This window comes from Pristis pectinata, chromosome 27 (genome assembly GCF_009764475.1).
Source record: "Pristis pectinata isolate sPriPec2 chromosome 27, sPriPec2.1.pri, whole genome shotgun sequence".
NCBI lineage: Eukaryota > Metazoa > Chordata > Chondrichthyes > Rhinopristiformes > Pristidae > Pristis > Pristis pectinata.
Genome location: NC_067431.1, coordinates 4,949,970 through 4,962,429, shown reverse-complemented (window position 1 = coordinate 4,962,429; position 12,460 = coordinate 4,949,970). Strand labels below are relative to the sequence as shown.

At 43.0% G+C, this 12,460-nt stretch overlaps 1 protein-coding gene across 1 annotated transcript in view; it reads left to right on the top strand.

Annotated features, from left to right (window-relative positions):
* dcps (decapping enzyme, scavenger) overlaps positions 1-9,438 on the top strand; it is a 66,079-nt gene extending 56,641 nt beyond the window's left edge. Inside the window, 3 exon segments of the mRNA XM_052039838.1 lie at positions 159-272; positions 6,940-7,050; positions 8,467-9,438. Of these exon segments, the coding sequence (XP_051895798.1) occupies positions 159-272; positions 6,940-7,050; positions 8,467-8,733 (492 nt within the window). The 3' untranslated portion in view covers positions 8,734-9,438.
* Positions 9,439-12,460: the final 3,022 nt, after the last annotated feature.

The following is a 12,460-nucleotide window of genomic DNA, read 5'->3' as shown; positions in this document are numbered from 1 at the left end:
GAAGTAGCCCTCAGTTCCCTCACACTTATTCATTTGTAGCATCCAGCTGTCTCTTAAATCAGTTGGCATTGTGTGTGCCTGAAAATATGCAGATATAGAATGACTTCTTTTAATCTTCTGGTCAGCTCTCCTAAACTAATTCCTGTATTTTCTTTCAGTGGGTATACAACATTCTGGAAAAGAAGGCAGAGGCGGAGCGAATAATTCATGAACATCCAGATCCAAAGAATGGTTTCATCCTTATTCCAGACTTCAAGTGGAATCAGAAGCAGGTAACATTATGAATGGGGTGCCATTCTTTTAGTTTTGGGATGTGGGTGATCTGGCAAAGTCACATTTATTCTCCATCCTATACTACTCTTGAGCAGGTGAGACAGGTAAACCATGGGTTTGAATGGTTTAATGAGCTAATGTTGTAATCTGGTAGCAGAGCCTTTGTTTTGTGGATGTTAATGGTATGGCAACTGATGAAACACATAAGCCTAGAAATTTTACTGCATGCACACGAATGCAACAGATTGGTGTTGCAGCCTGGAGCTAACAATTGCTTCAGTTGTTGTACTTTCCCCCATTGGAATATGTTCTGCCTGGGACCAAGGGAGGAGTCGAAAAGAGATCCTGAGACCACAGAATGAGGATTTGAACCTGGGGTAAGCCCACTAATGAAGGTAACTAGCAGGGGGAAGAGGTGGAAGGAGGCTACTATTTTCTCCAGACTCGTGATTTTTGAATTCAGCGTGGTATCTGGAATAAAAAGCTGCTGTCAGTTATAATGACTATGAAAGCACTGATCTCCTGTAAAACCAGTCTGGTTCGTTCATGTCCTTCTTAGCCAATCTAGATTGTGTGCTACTCTGCACCCACCATTGGAGTTGACTCTTAACTGGTCTCTGAAATGACTAAGAGTCTTCCAGTTACACTATCTCCCATAATTAAGAAAATAATAATTTGTCCATAATAAAATCTCACTTGTTTAGATAGAAATGAAACACAGTGAATGCTGAGAATATGTGGAGAGAGAAACAACATTTTGGGTTAATTCCCTTTTGTCAGAGCTGATCTCCAGAAGCATTGAGACCAAATTGAAGAAACCGAACCAAATTGCTTGTACTGGATTTGTATAGTAACATTTCCCAAGATTCTTTGCAAAGATACAACAAGGGCATTGAACCAACTGGGAAATCTAGCCTAACTCATTTGGTAATGGACAATTAAACCAGATGTGTGTTGGATAAGTTCAAGTTTTTGACTTAAGGACAAGGGAGCTGGACCAAGAGAATCAACAAGAGGAGGTTAAAGGTTTGAAATCAAAAGCTGCAGATGCTGGAAATTTGAAATAAAAACAGAAAATGCTGGAGACGCAGAATGTCAGAAAGAATCTGTGGAAAGAGAAACGGAGTTCATTTTTCGGGTCAAAGAGCCTTAGTCAGAACTGGGAAAGAGAGATATAAATAGTTTTAAGTTGCAGAGATGGTGGCGGGAGAGATGGTGAGGACAGAGGATTATTTGTGATTGGGTGAGGCCAGGATTGCCATGGGGATGAGTTGTAGGGGCTTCCAGTCAAATGGCTTGATAGGGGTGGTTGGAGGGTGACAACGTAGACGAGATAATGTGTTACTAATAGCAGTACTAATGCAGAGAGAAAAACTGAGTCAGTATCACGAGGGATGACTTACAGCAGAAATAGCCAGTTCCAATACAGGCAGAGAAAACTGGTTACCTGAAGTTGTAGAATTCAATAACGAGTTCAGAAGACTGCAACATGCCCAAACAGAAAATGAAGTATTGTTCCTCAGGTTTGCATTGGACCTCATTGTGACGGAGAAAGAGTTCACAAACAGAAAGGCCAGAGTGGGAAGGATAATTAAAGTGGCAGCAACTGGAAGCTCAGGGTCACTCCTGCAAACGGAATGCAAGTGCTTCGCAAAGTGATCACCCAATCTGCTTTTGGCTTCTTCAGTGTAGAGGAGACCACATTGTGCACATCAAATGCAGGACACCAGAATGGAATAATTGCAAGTGAATTACTGCTTTACCTGGAAAGACTGGGTGTGTGGTGGTGGGAAGGGAAGAGGGAAAAAGACAGGTATTGCATCTCCTATGGTTGTGTTGGGAAGCGTCAGTTTGGGGAGTGGTTGGTGGGGACGGAAATGTGCACCAGGGAATCTGAAGGAGATTCAAGTCCTGAGAGGGGAAGGGAATATGTGTCTGGTAGTGGAATCTCATTGGAGCTGGCAGAAATTGAGAAGGATGGTCCATTGAATGCTGAGCTGATGGGGTGGAAGGTGAGGACCTGGGGAAGTCTGTCCTTGTTCAGTCCAGAAGGAAAAGGGATGATAGCAGAGGTGCAGGAAATAGAAGAGATGTTAAAGATTTTGTTGGAGAAAAAGTTATGCTTGAGGAATGACCAAGTAGCTTGTTGACTGCAGAAGTGACACAGTGAATGGACAACCAAAACCTAGGCTGTCGTATTTTAAAAAGTTCTGTTGGAAGTGATGTGGTGAGGGCTTTTTCCACGCACGATTACAGAAGGAAGTGGAGGTTAAAGAGTAAAGAAAAATCTGGATGTTGGTGGTATATGTGTCAAGTTAGCACAATGATAGAGACAGCGGAAGGAGAAAGTTCACATGAATTGGAAACATCGCACTAGGTAGCTGTGGGTATGGTTTCGACAGTTTATGTGAAAGCAGATGTTCAGAAGAAGATGGGATTGAAATGAAGGTAAAAGTCACTGAGAATGAGCAGTTGCTCAGCAAACATGTTGGAGGAGCCTGGGAGCAGGGGGGTGGAACAAGGTGAAGGTAGCAGAGGAATGAAAGAGAGAAAACCCAAGAGTTTCAGAGGAACTGTCAGTAAGTTGCTCAGCATTAGAAGGTTGGCACTAATAGAGAAGGTAAATAGAGGGGAATTGTACTGGGTAGTATGGAGGTAATGGAAGGATTGGCACTTGGTAACGCTGAGGGTGGTAGGTTGCAGAGTTTGCATTTACCTTTTATACAAAAAATTGTTCATGAGAGAATATACCTTTTAAACTAAAGGTCTTTTTATACAAGGATATTTTCTTGGAAGTGCTGTTGGTAGGTATCCATCAATTTTGTATAGTTTTATTTTGAATGAGCCCTGTCCTACCCTATACATGAGATGCATGTGGTATGGACCTTGGCCAAGCCCACAGTAAAGTAGTCCTTGTGAGATGCATTGTGAGCTGATTGTGATTCCATAATGTGACTTGGGAAAACAGTACTCGTTGCCACATATAGAGTAATGCAACTGGGTCAGGTAACACAGAAAGTTCCATTTCCATCTGCCTGAGATTGTAGTTCGATATGTATTAACTAGTTGCATTGAAGAGTTGGTTATCACAAAGTGGTAACAACACAGAAGGAGACCATTCAGCCCATTGGGTCCATACCAGCTCTATGTACAATCTATGGTCCCTCTCCTCACGGACCTGCAAATACTTTCCTTTCAAATACTTACCAGGTTCCCTTCTGAACACAACAATTGAATCTGCTGCACTATCAACCCTAGCAGTGCAATCCAGACCTTAACTTGCCATGTGTCTGTATCCCTCATGATTGTATATACTTCTATCAGATAACCTCACAAGGAAAACAGCCCCATCATCTCCAGTCTATCACATAGCTAAAGCCTTTCATCCTGGAATCATTTTAGTAAATCTCTCTGCTGTCTTTTTAAAGCCTTTTATAGAAGGTAGTGCTCAGAATTGGACACGGTGGACCAGTTGTGGCTGAATCAGTGTCTCATAAAGGTTCTTCATGACCTCCTTGTTCTTATACAGTATAATTCTATATACATTGACCATAATCCTGTATGAATTTTTGACCATTCTCAACTTGCCCTCCCACTTTCTACAAAACATGTACATGTACCCCTGGATTTCTCTGGCAAAGGGTCTTCAACCTGAAACATTAACTGTTTCTCTTACCACAAATACTGCCTGACCTGCTGAGTGTTTCCAGCACTTTCTTGCTCATACTCCTGCTAACAAGCTGTCAGCTACATTTTACTCCTTATATTTTTGGTCATCCACAGATCTTTGAATTTAATTTCCCTACCCTCCTACCTCATGGTTCCTAGACCAGTGCTGAGACATCTTCACCTTAAAGTCCTTCCATTACTCAATTACAGTTTTGCTTGCCAAGCTTTGATTCCAGTTTAGACAGGCCAGGTCTGTTCTCATCCCATTAAAATTGGCCCTTATCCAACTGACTATTTTCAACTTGAAATTGTTGCAATCCTTTTCCATAATCTCCACTATATTCCCATTAGTTTATAGACATAACTGTGACAATCATGTATTCAAGGTCATCATTGTCATTAATAGTTTTAGATACATATAGGACAGAGAGTGATAAATATGCCACTTTGAAATACTTTATACTAAAGAATATCACATTAATTTCTTTAGAAATAGCAAATTAGCCATTTGAATTTGTTCCAGGATTCCCTCCATATGTACAACCTGCAGTCCACCAGCCGGTATTTCTATAGGAGTAAGCTTACGTAAGCTCAAGCTTGCTTTGGAAACAGTTTTTTGTGAAAGCATTGAAATATATGAAAGGGTATAGAAGAGGGAATGGGATACTATGTTTGGGGAGAGAAGGACAAAGCAGTTGAATGCTGTGTGTGAAGGGTGATACAATGGGATATTGTGTGGGGAGAGGGATATTGAGGTTATATTGTGTTATGAGGGATAATAAGACGGAATGTTGTGTGGGGAAGGAGGTTATTGGGTGGGATGCTATATGAGGAGTTGAGATACTGTGTGGGAAGCTGTGTTGCTGTGGGAGACAATGGGTGTAGCGTAATACAGTGGGAAATGGGCAAGACATGGTGAGCTACTGTGGGGAGGTTTTATTACAGTGGGAGTCTGTGGGAGGGGTGCTATCATGGAATTCTATGTGTTGGCGGACAGGCTGGGACATTGAGAGGGCAGAGTGGGTCCCATTGTTGTGGAGGAGGGTTTCTATGTGAGGGGGAGGTGTGAAATGGTGGGATACTCTCTGGGGAGAGTTATATCATGGGATTCTGTGTGAAGGAAGGTAAAATAAATGCATGTAGGAGAACATGGGGAGCTGGTAAACCTGGCAGGGGATATGCCAAATTTATTACATTCCACACGAATGCTCCAAGAAATTCATAAGCAATGAGTTGGGCCGATCCTCTTTATGTATGGGCAAAGCTACCAACCATTTTTTAAAAGACCATCTTCTGCAAATGGCATTGAGGTGAATGATCAGTATATTAGAAGCATTTGTTGAAGGAAGTAGATTAGCCTGGACAACTCATTGCTCTTCTTCGAACAATGTCGTTAGATCTTCAATGCCCCACTAAACTGAAGCAGACAGAGAGCTGCACGAGTTTAACAGCCCATCCAAAAGGTATCTGTGTATCAAACGGGGCAGCATTTTCTGAGCACTGCAGTGATGTGTGTTCAAAAAGTTCCGACAGGAACTGTTTTGAATCAGGCCAGAAATGATTCCGATTGAGCCAAGCTAGCACCTGATTAGTGATAATGCTGTTACAGAATAGTGTGACATTTACTCACAAGGATCTTCTGGTGCTGAGACAGCGGTGGTTTTAAGTCAGAATGCTGACATCTCAGGACGAATAACGACGGGACAGTAGCTTTAACAACAGTTTGTAATTTTATATTTCCTTTCATGTAGTAAAAAATTTCCAATGAGCTTCACCAGAGCCTTGCACAACAAAAAGGGAGCTATCAGGGCAGGTAATGAAAAGCTTGGACAGGGAGGGGGATTTTAAGGTAAAAACAGATCCAAATGTGACTGGGATTATGGTAATCTATTCCTTTCCATCTATTTTATGTACAATTACATAGAATATACAGCACAGAAAATGAGCTTGTGGCCCAACAATCCATGTTGGATTTTATGCTCCATTTGAGCATACTCGCCACCTTCCTCCTTGGCCTGTTTGTAGCCTTTGACATGGTTTATTACCCCAGTCTCCTCCAATGCATGTCCTTTGTGGTCAACCCAGCAATGTCTGACATTCCTACTACCCAGGCATGGCCAGTGAATCACTTCCTAAAAATGTCTCTTTCCATTCTGATGGGATTCCCTCAAAGATCTCTAGCTGCCCACCTGGATTCCCTCACGGATCTCTAGCTCCCCACCTGGATTCCCTTACGGATCTCTAGCTGCCCACCTGGATTCCCTCCAGGATCTCTAGCTCCCCACCTGGATTCCCTCACGGATCTCTGGCTCCCCACCTATTTCTCAACTATAATTTTCTCAGTCTGGAAACGCATCCTCCAGCCCTCCAATTCTAACGTGCTACCATTAGGGATCATCCCAATCATCTCTTCATCTATCCAGCTCAAAAACACAAAGACCTCCATTAATCATTTGTGTCTTTGAGGATTGCTGACTGCTGTGTTGTGGAGTTGAGGAAGAGATGAGCGTGTATTTAGTTGCAGCACATTGAAGTGATTTGGAGTAGAGCGAGAGGGTGGAGGTGGACCATAACTTGCAAGGCAAGAGAGGTCAATTTTTTTTTTGAAGAGGGTGCTGATGGTGGATTTGAAAGGGGTGGGGGGGGGCCACACTACCTGCGAAGTATTGATAACAATATCAGGTAACAAAAGAATCAATAAGGGAAATTGAAAGGTCAGCACAGAAATGGATCGAGTCATGAGCAAGACAAGCTCAGAGGATATTTGCAGAGACTTGAGGAGAACAACAGAACGATACGAGTTCAGTGCTGTGGCAGAAGAGAATGTGAGGAAGGGAAGTGGTTGGGCAGAGGAATCCATGAGCTCTGTGTCAGAGAAGATCAAGAATTCCTTTCACTTGTTCTTGAAAGATGAAATGTTTAAGAAAATGCTTTATACTAGAGCACAGTAAGTGTTATGACAAGTATTTTAGTCTCTGCCTCTGTTGTGTGCTGCAGGTTGATGACTTGCACCTGATTGCTATTTCCCACTGCCGTGACGTGAAGTCACTACGGGATCTGACAGCAGAACACCTGCCATTATTACAGACGATACTGCAGGAGGGACAGGTGAGTGGCTATTTCTTGAATCTACAGTTGCCTTTATATTCCATTAAGAGATGATAGTTACATGGCACTTGCAGCTGCCGCCTTTAGCACGTATCAGCCAATTTGCTTTCACATGCAGCTGGGTGCATGACGTCCATGGATAGAATGAAACCATTGAGATTTACAGCACAGAAAGTCATCTGGCTCATTGTGTCTATGCCAGCTCTTGGCTAAAGCAATTCAAAATTAATCCCACACACCTCTCTCTCCTTCAGTTCCTGATATTTATACACTTTTTCCTTTGGCTTCAGTGCAGTCAAATCTTGGGAGAGCAGCCAAAGTATGCCTTTATTTATACCCACTGCAGCCTAAGCTTGTAAACAAGCTTCGCTCATGAGCCTTGTAATACCACACTTGGAGGCTGAGACAGCTGTGATGTTCATCTGCATTGAACTATAATGCAGATCACCAGAAAGTGATGTCCTAGTAACACCAAATGAAAAGCAAAAAACAGCAGATGCTGAAAATCTGAAGCAGAAGCAGAAAGTGCAGATCAGGGAGCGTTATAGAACCATAGGCCCTTCGGCCCAACTCATCCATGCTGACCAAGTTGCCTACGTGAGCTTGTCCCATTTACCTGTGTTTGGCCACCATATCCCTCTAAAGAGAAAGTTACTGTTTCAGGGTGAGGATCCTTCACCGGAACCAGAAAAGTGGGGAAACATACTTGTTTTAAGTTGCAGAGAGGGTGGGTGAAGGATTGTTAGGACAAAGGGTATCTGTGTGCTCGGGTGAGGCTGGAGTTGCTGTTTATGGTCATATGCTGTTTATGAAGCAGTCAGGTTGATAGATTAATGAGGGCAGTTAGAGAGAGAGAGAACACACAAAGGGACATGTTAAAGTTGTGAAAGTTTAAGTCAAAACTCCTGCAGAGAACTGAAACCAGAAGGATAATATTAGAACTGCCCAGCAGACCAGGCAGTGTCCAGGAGAGAGAGGAAAACTGAGTTATATCACAGACAAACAGAAAAATCATTAAATTCAATATTGAGTTTTTTAAAAATTTTCAAAAATTGTGAATAACTTGAACCAGAAACTAGGGACATTACAGCTGCTTTTTTCCACCATATGAATCATGGCACTGAAAGCATTGTGTCATGGAACAAGTGAGTGAAGTACGAGTGTTGGCATCACTGGTACCAGGAATGACTTTCTGCCACTTCAAAAGTTTCCAGCTTTTGCATGCCATGTCAGCAGCAAGTGGAGGCTATGCAGTTCCTTGTTGACTGGACAATATTGTGATTATCTGTCACATCACAAATACCTTAACATGTTATCATTGTAAGTTGTGTCAGCCCAATCGGAATGTATATCTCAGTGCTAGTATTATCTCCAAGGATGTATTTTATAGCTATCATTCCACTTTTTCTCTCACAGATGGCCATCTTCAAACGATATAATATTCCAAAAAGTCAGCTGAGGATTTACCTCCATTATCAGCCCTCCTACTACCACCTTCATGTTCATTTCACTGCTGTCGGCTATGATGCTCCAGGATCCATGGTGGAACGTGCACATCTGCTTTCCAGTGTCATAGAGAACCTGCAGTTTGACCCAGAGTACTACCAGAAACGAACCCTGACCTTTGCCCTGAAGGCTGATGATCCCCTGCTGCAGAAATTCAAGGAGGAAGGAAGAATATAGATGACGGATCTTTTTGTTCATGCACAGTTGCTCTTTGCAATCTTTTTTTTTGAGATGATGTATCTTGGTGCTGCATGGTGAGTTTGGTTTCACAGTTTTATAAATATCAACAATGGAGACAAATCGCATTTGAGCAAGCAGACTCTGGCCCTGACTTCCATTTGCTCAGAACATAATGTATTTTTGTTAAAACAGATCAGAGTAACTTTTGAAGCTATGCCATTAAAATGTTGCTCGCCAAAAACTGGATATTACAAATAAAAAAAATCCCCAAATGTAATTTGACAAGAATGTGACCTTGTTCCATCAACCCAGTTAGAGCTGATCTGCTTCGGAACCTAGTTTTTCTTGCAAAATGTGGTAGGGGTTATGTTTGAGGGACAATAGGGAAATGCAATCACTCGTAAACAGACACAAAGCCCGGCCAAGATTCTGGTCAAATCAGGCAGTAACACTTGGAAGTCTTTGTTCTCAACAGGCAGGGTCAGGCTGGGTGACAACTTGCTCAATGGAGCATCTGTCCCTTCGACTCATGCTAATACATTAGAATAACCCAACTCCTGTGTCTGTACATGTGTGCTTATTTATTTGTTCCCATGTCCCTGATCCGGCTGTATTTTTTCAGAATGGAGGGTTTACTGTGCTAGTTATAGCAAAACCCCTCGATTTTTTTAAATAAAAGCTCATTGACAATTTTTCTACAAATATAGCAGTGATGTTTCTGTTTTTGTATTTCTTCCCACTTTCTCTGTGGAAGTCCTGACTCTTACAGCCCTCAATAGTTTTTATGCAGAGGCCTAATTATTGGGTGGCCACATTCCAAAAGGGATATCGTGGTCTTTATAGTGTCTTTACACAAACCACTCGCTTGCACATCATTCAGATTAGCTAGACCACACAGGGAAATGAAAGCCTTTATTTCCCTTCCTCCAGCCTTTGCCAGGCCACAAAGCCTAAGAAGATGAGGAAGAAACCAACTAATTCCACACAAAGTAAGGGTTGCACATAAAAATGGCAGACAGGAGAACTCCAGCTTGTCCATCATTTCGTAGCCAGACGCTACCTGTAACCTCATACCCTGGAAGCCATCTTATCTTGTGGAATGTGTCTCAGAGACACACAATAACAAACAGGAATTGTAAACAGCTGTGGGAAAGGTTACAGGGAGTCCACAAGTCTAATATTACTGGGATAACTTGGTTAGGGAGTTCTCAAAAAGAGTATAGACAAGTAAAAATATACACACCTGTTGGCTATTCTGGCCATGGGGCTGTCAGCAGTTCCCCTGGACATCTCCAGCTTAAAAGGAACGGCTGCGATGTCATCAGGCTTTCGCTGGGGGCAGCAGGGGTGCTTGTTTTACTGAGTGTGAACAAGTGGGGATTTAACACAAACATTTCTGGAACTGCGGAAGTGGGTAATGTTTGGACCTACTAACCAATACAGGGGCTGACCTGTCCTTTTATGGCGTTTTATAATCTTCTGTCGATGTCCCAGCAGCTCGTGAGAACCACTACCTATGTACTACTACTATTCACTTGACTTGGTGCCACATTGGGGTGGTGTGTAGCCCCCACCAACTCCAACGCCTTGATGGTGTGGTTCGGATAATTATCTGTGTATGGGCAAATTACAGGTGTGGATCCTCCGTGGGAATGGGCTTTTAATTTGAGAACTGTTTTTGATCTTATGTAAATGCATCATCTCAGCCGATGCTCTGACTCTGTGTGTAGTCTTCAGTGTGAATACCAGCTATTCTGCAGTGCATCTGCTGCACTTTGCCTGTGTGACTCCACTACAAGGATGTGACACAGCTGAGAAATTCAGCCATCATTATAAAGTTTGACCTTGTGTAGACAATAGTGTGTGTCATAGTCAGAATCTAATCCAGGGACGTGAAGATACCGCTTCAATATGTGACGTTAAGGATGTGAAAAGGTCATTAAACTAATCACAGGCAGTATCCAAGTTACGGCCTGCAAACCATATGGTGCCCATCTCTCTTGGCTGTCTGCCCCTTCAAGTCTTGGATGTTCTGTGTCAGTTCTTATTTACTTAACTTGTCTTGTTTGAATTGTATGAGCAAATTATGATTCAGAAAAAAACATGTTTATATCATGTGTGAGAGAAAATTAAAATGAACTGGCATATGTTTATATCTAAAATTATGTCTAAAAGTTGTGATCCCTTAACCCTTTCATCAAAATACATCATCTGGTCACTTAATGCTCCCACTAAAGTCTGGAAATAACAGACATCGCCTAAAATCCAAACTATTTTATGCAGTCCAAATGTTCTACAGGAGCTTGTCCAACACTCAGGTAAGGATTTGAACAAACTTGCACGTGTTGCACAACCTGATAGTTTGTCCCGGGGCCAGGTCCAAGGTCTTGTAGCTTCGGGTGCACGTATCACTTTGAGGGCACCAGGCAAGAATCCGGAGTTGTACTGGAACTATCAGTGAATGTACAGCAATGAAACTGGCTGATGAAAGGGGCTGAGAGAACCAGGGTGGATCAGAAGGAGAGAGAAAAGAACATGGTGGGTGCAAGTTACCTGAAATTGCAAAATTTAATGTTCATACCATTGGGCTGTGGACTACCCAGGTGTAATCTGAAGTGTTCTTCAAGCTTGCATTTGGCCTCACCCTGGAGGTGGAGAAGACCGAGGAAGGACAGGTTGGTGTGGGAATGGGAAGTTGAAATGACATGCACCGGGAGCTCGGGTTGGCCATTGCAGACAGAGCGTAGATGTTCTGCAAAACGGTTGCCCAGTCTACACTTGGTCTTGCCGATGTAGAGGAGACCACATTGAGGGCACCAAATGCAGTAGACAAGGTTGGTGGAGGTGCATGTGTATCTCCGCCTCACCTGGAAGGGCTGTTAAGGTGGTGGTGAGGGAGGAAGTGTAGGTATGAGTGCTACACCTCCTATGAGTTGCAGGGGAACGTGCCAGGGGTCAGAGAGGGATGGGTGGGAAGGAATGAGCGAATCAGGGAGTCACGGAGAGAGTGAGCCCTGCACAAAGCAGAACGCGGTGGGTGGGGGAAGATGTGACTGGTGGTGGGATCCCAGAGCAGCCTTCAGAAATGTTGAGGATGATGTGCTGGTGTGGACCAGGGGAACTCTGCCTATGTTCTACCTGGGGAAAGGGAGTTGAGAGCAGAGGTCTGGGAAATGGAAGTGAGGGATCCACTAATCACTATCGAGAAGAAACTATGTTTCCTGAAAACGGAGAACATTTCAGATGTCCTAGAATGGAAAGCCTCATCTCGAGATGAATGCAGCAGGGATGGAGAAACACAGAGAACTGAACAACGTCCTTACAAGAAACAGGGTGGGACTCAGTGGGTTTATAGTAAGTGTCCATAGATAGTTTGTCTCCTGATAAGGAGACACAGAGATCCAGAAAAGGGGGAGAGGTGTCAAAAATGTTCCAAGAAAATCTGAGGGCAGGGTGGAAATTCATAGTGAAGGTGATAAAGTTGACAAGGAGATGAAAGAGTTCAGCAATTTATTTAAAGGTTTATACACAGAATACTAGTGTGTGGTGCACAGCAATGTGTTTATTGAGCAATTCTCATGCTTACCGCATATTAATGCACCTCCCCCCCCCCCCCCGCCCTCTGTGGTCAGATGGTTGAGAGTATTCTGTGTTAACTAAGTAACCAATTTACTGTTACATTTGCAAACATAAAGCATTATTATTCTTGACTGATGCAATATGC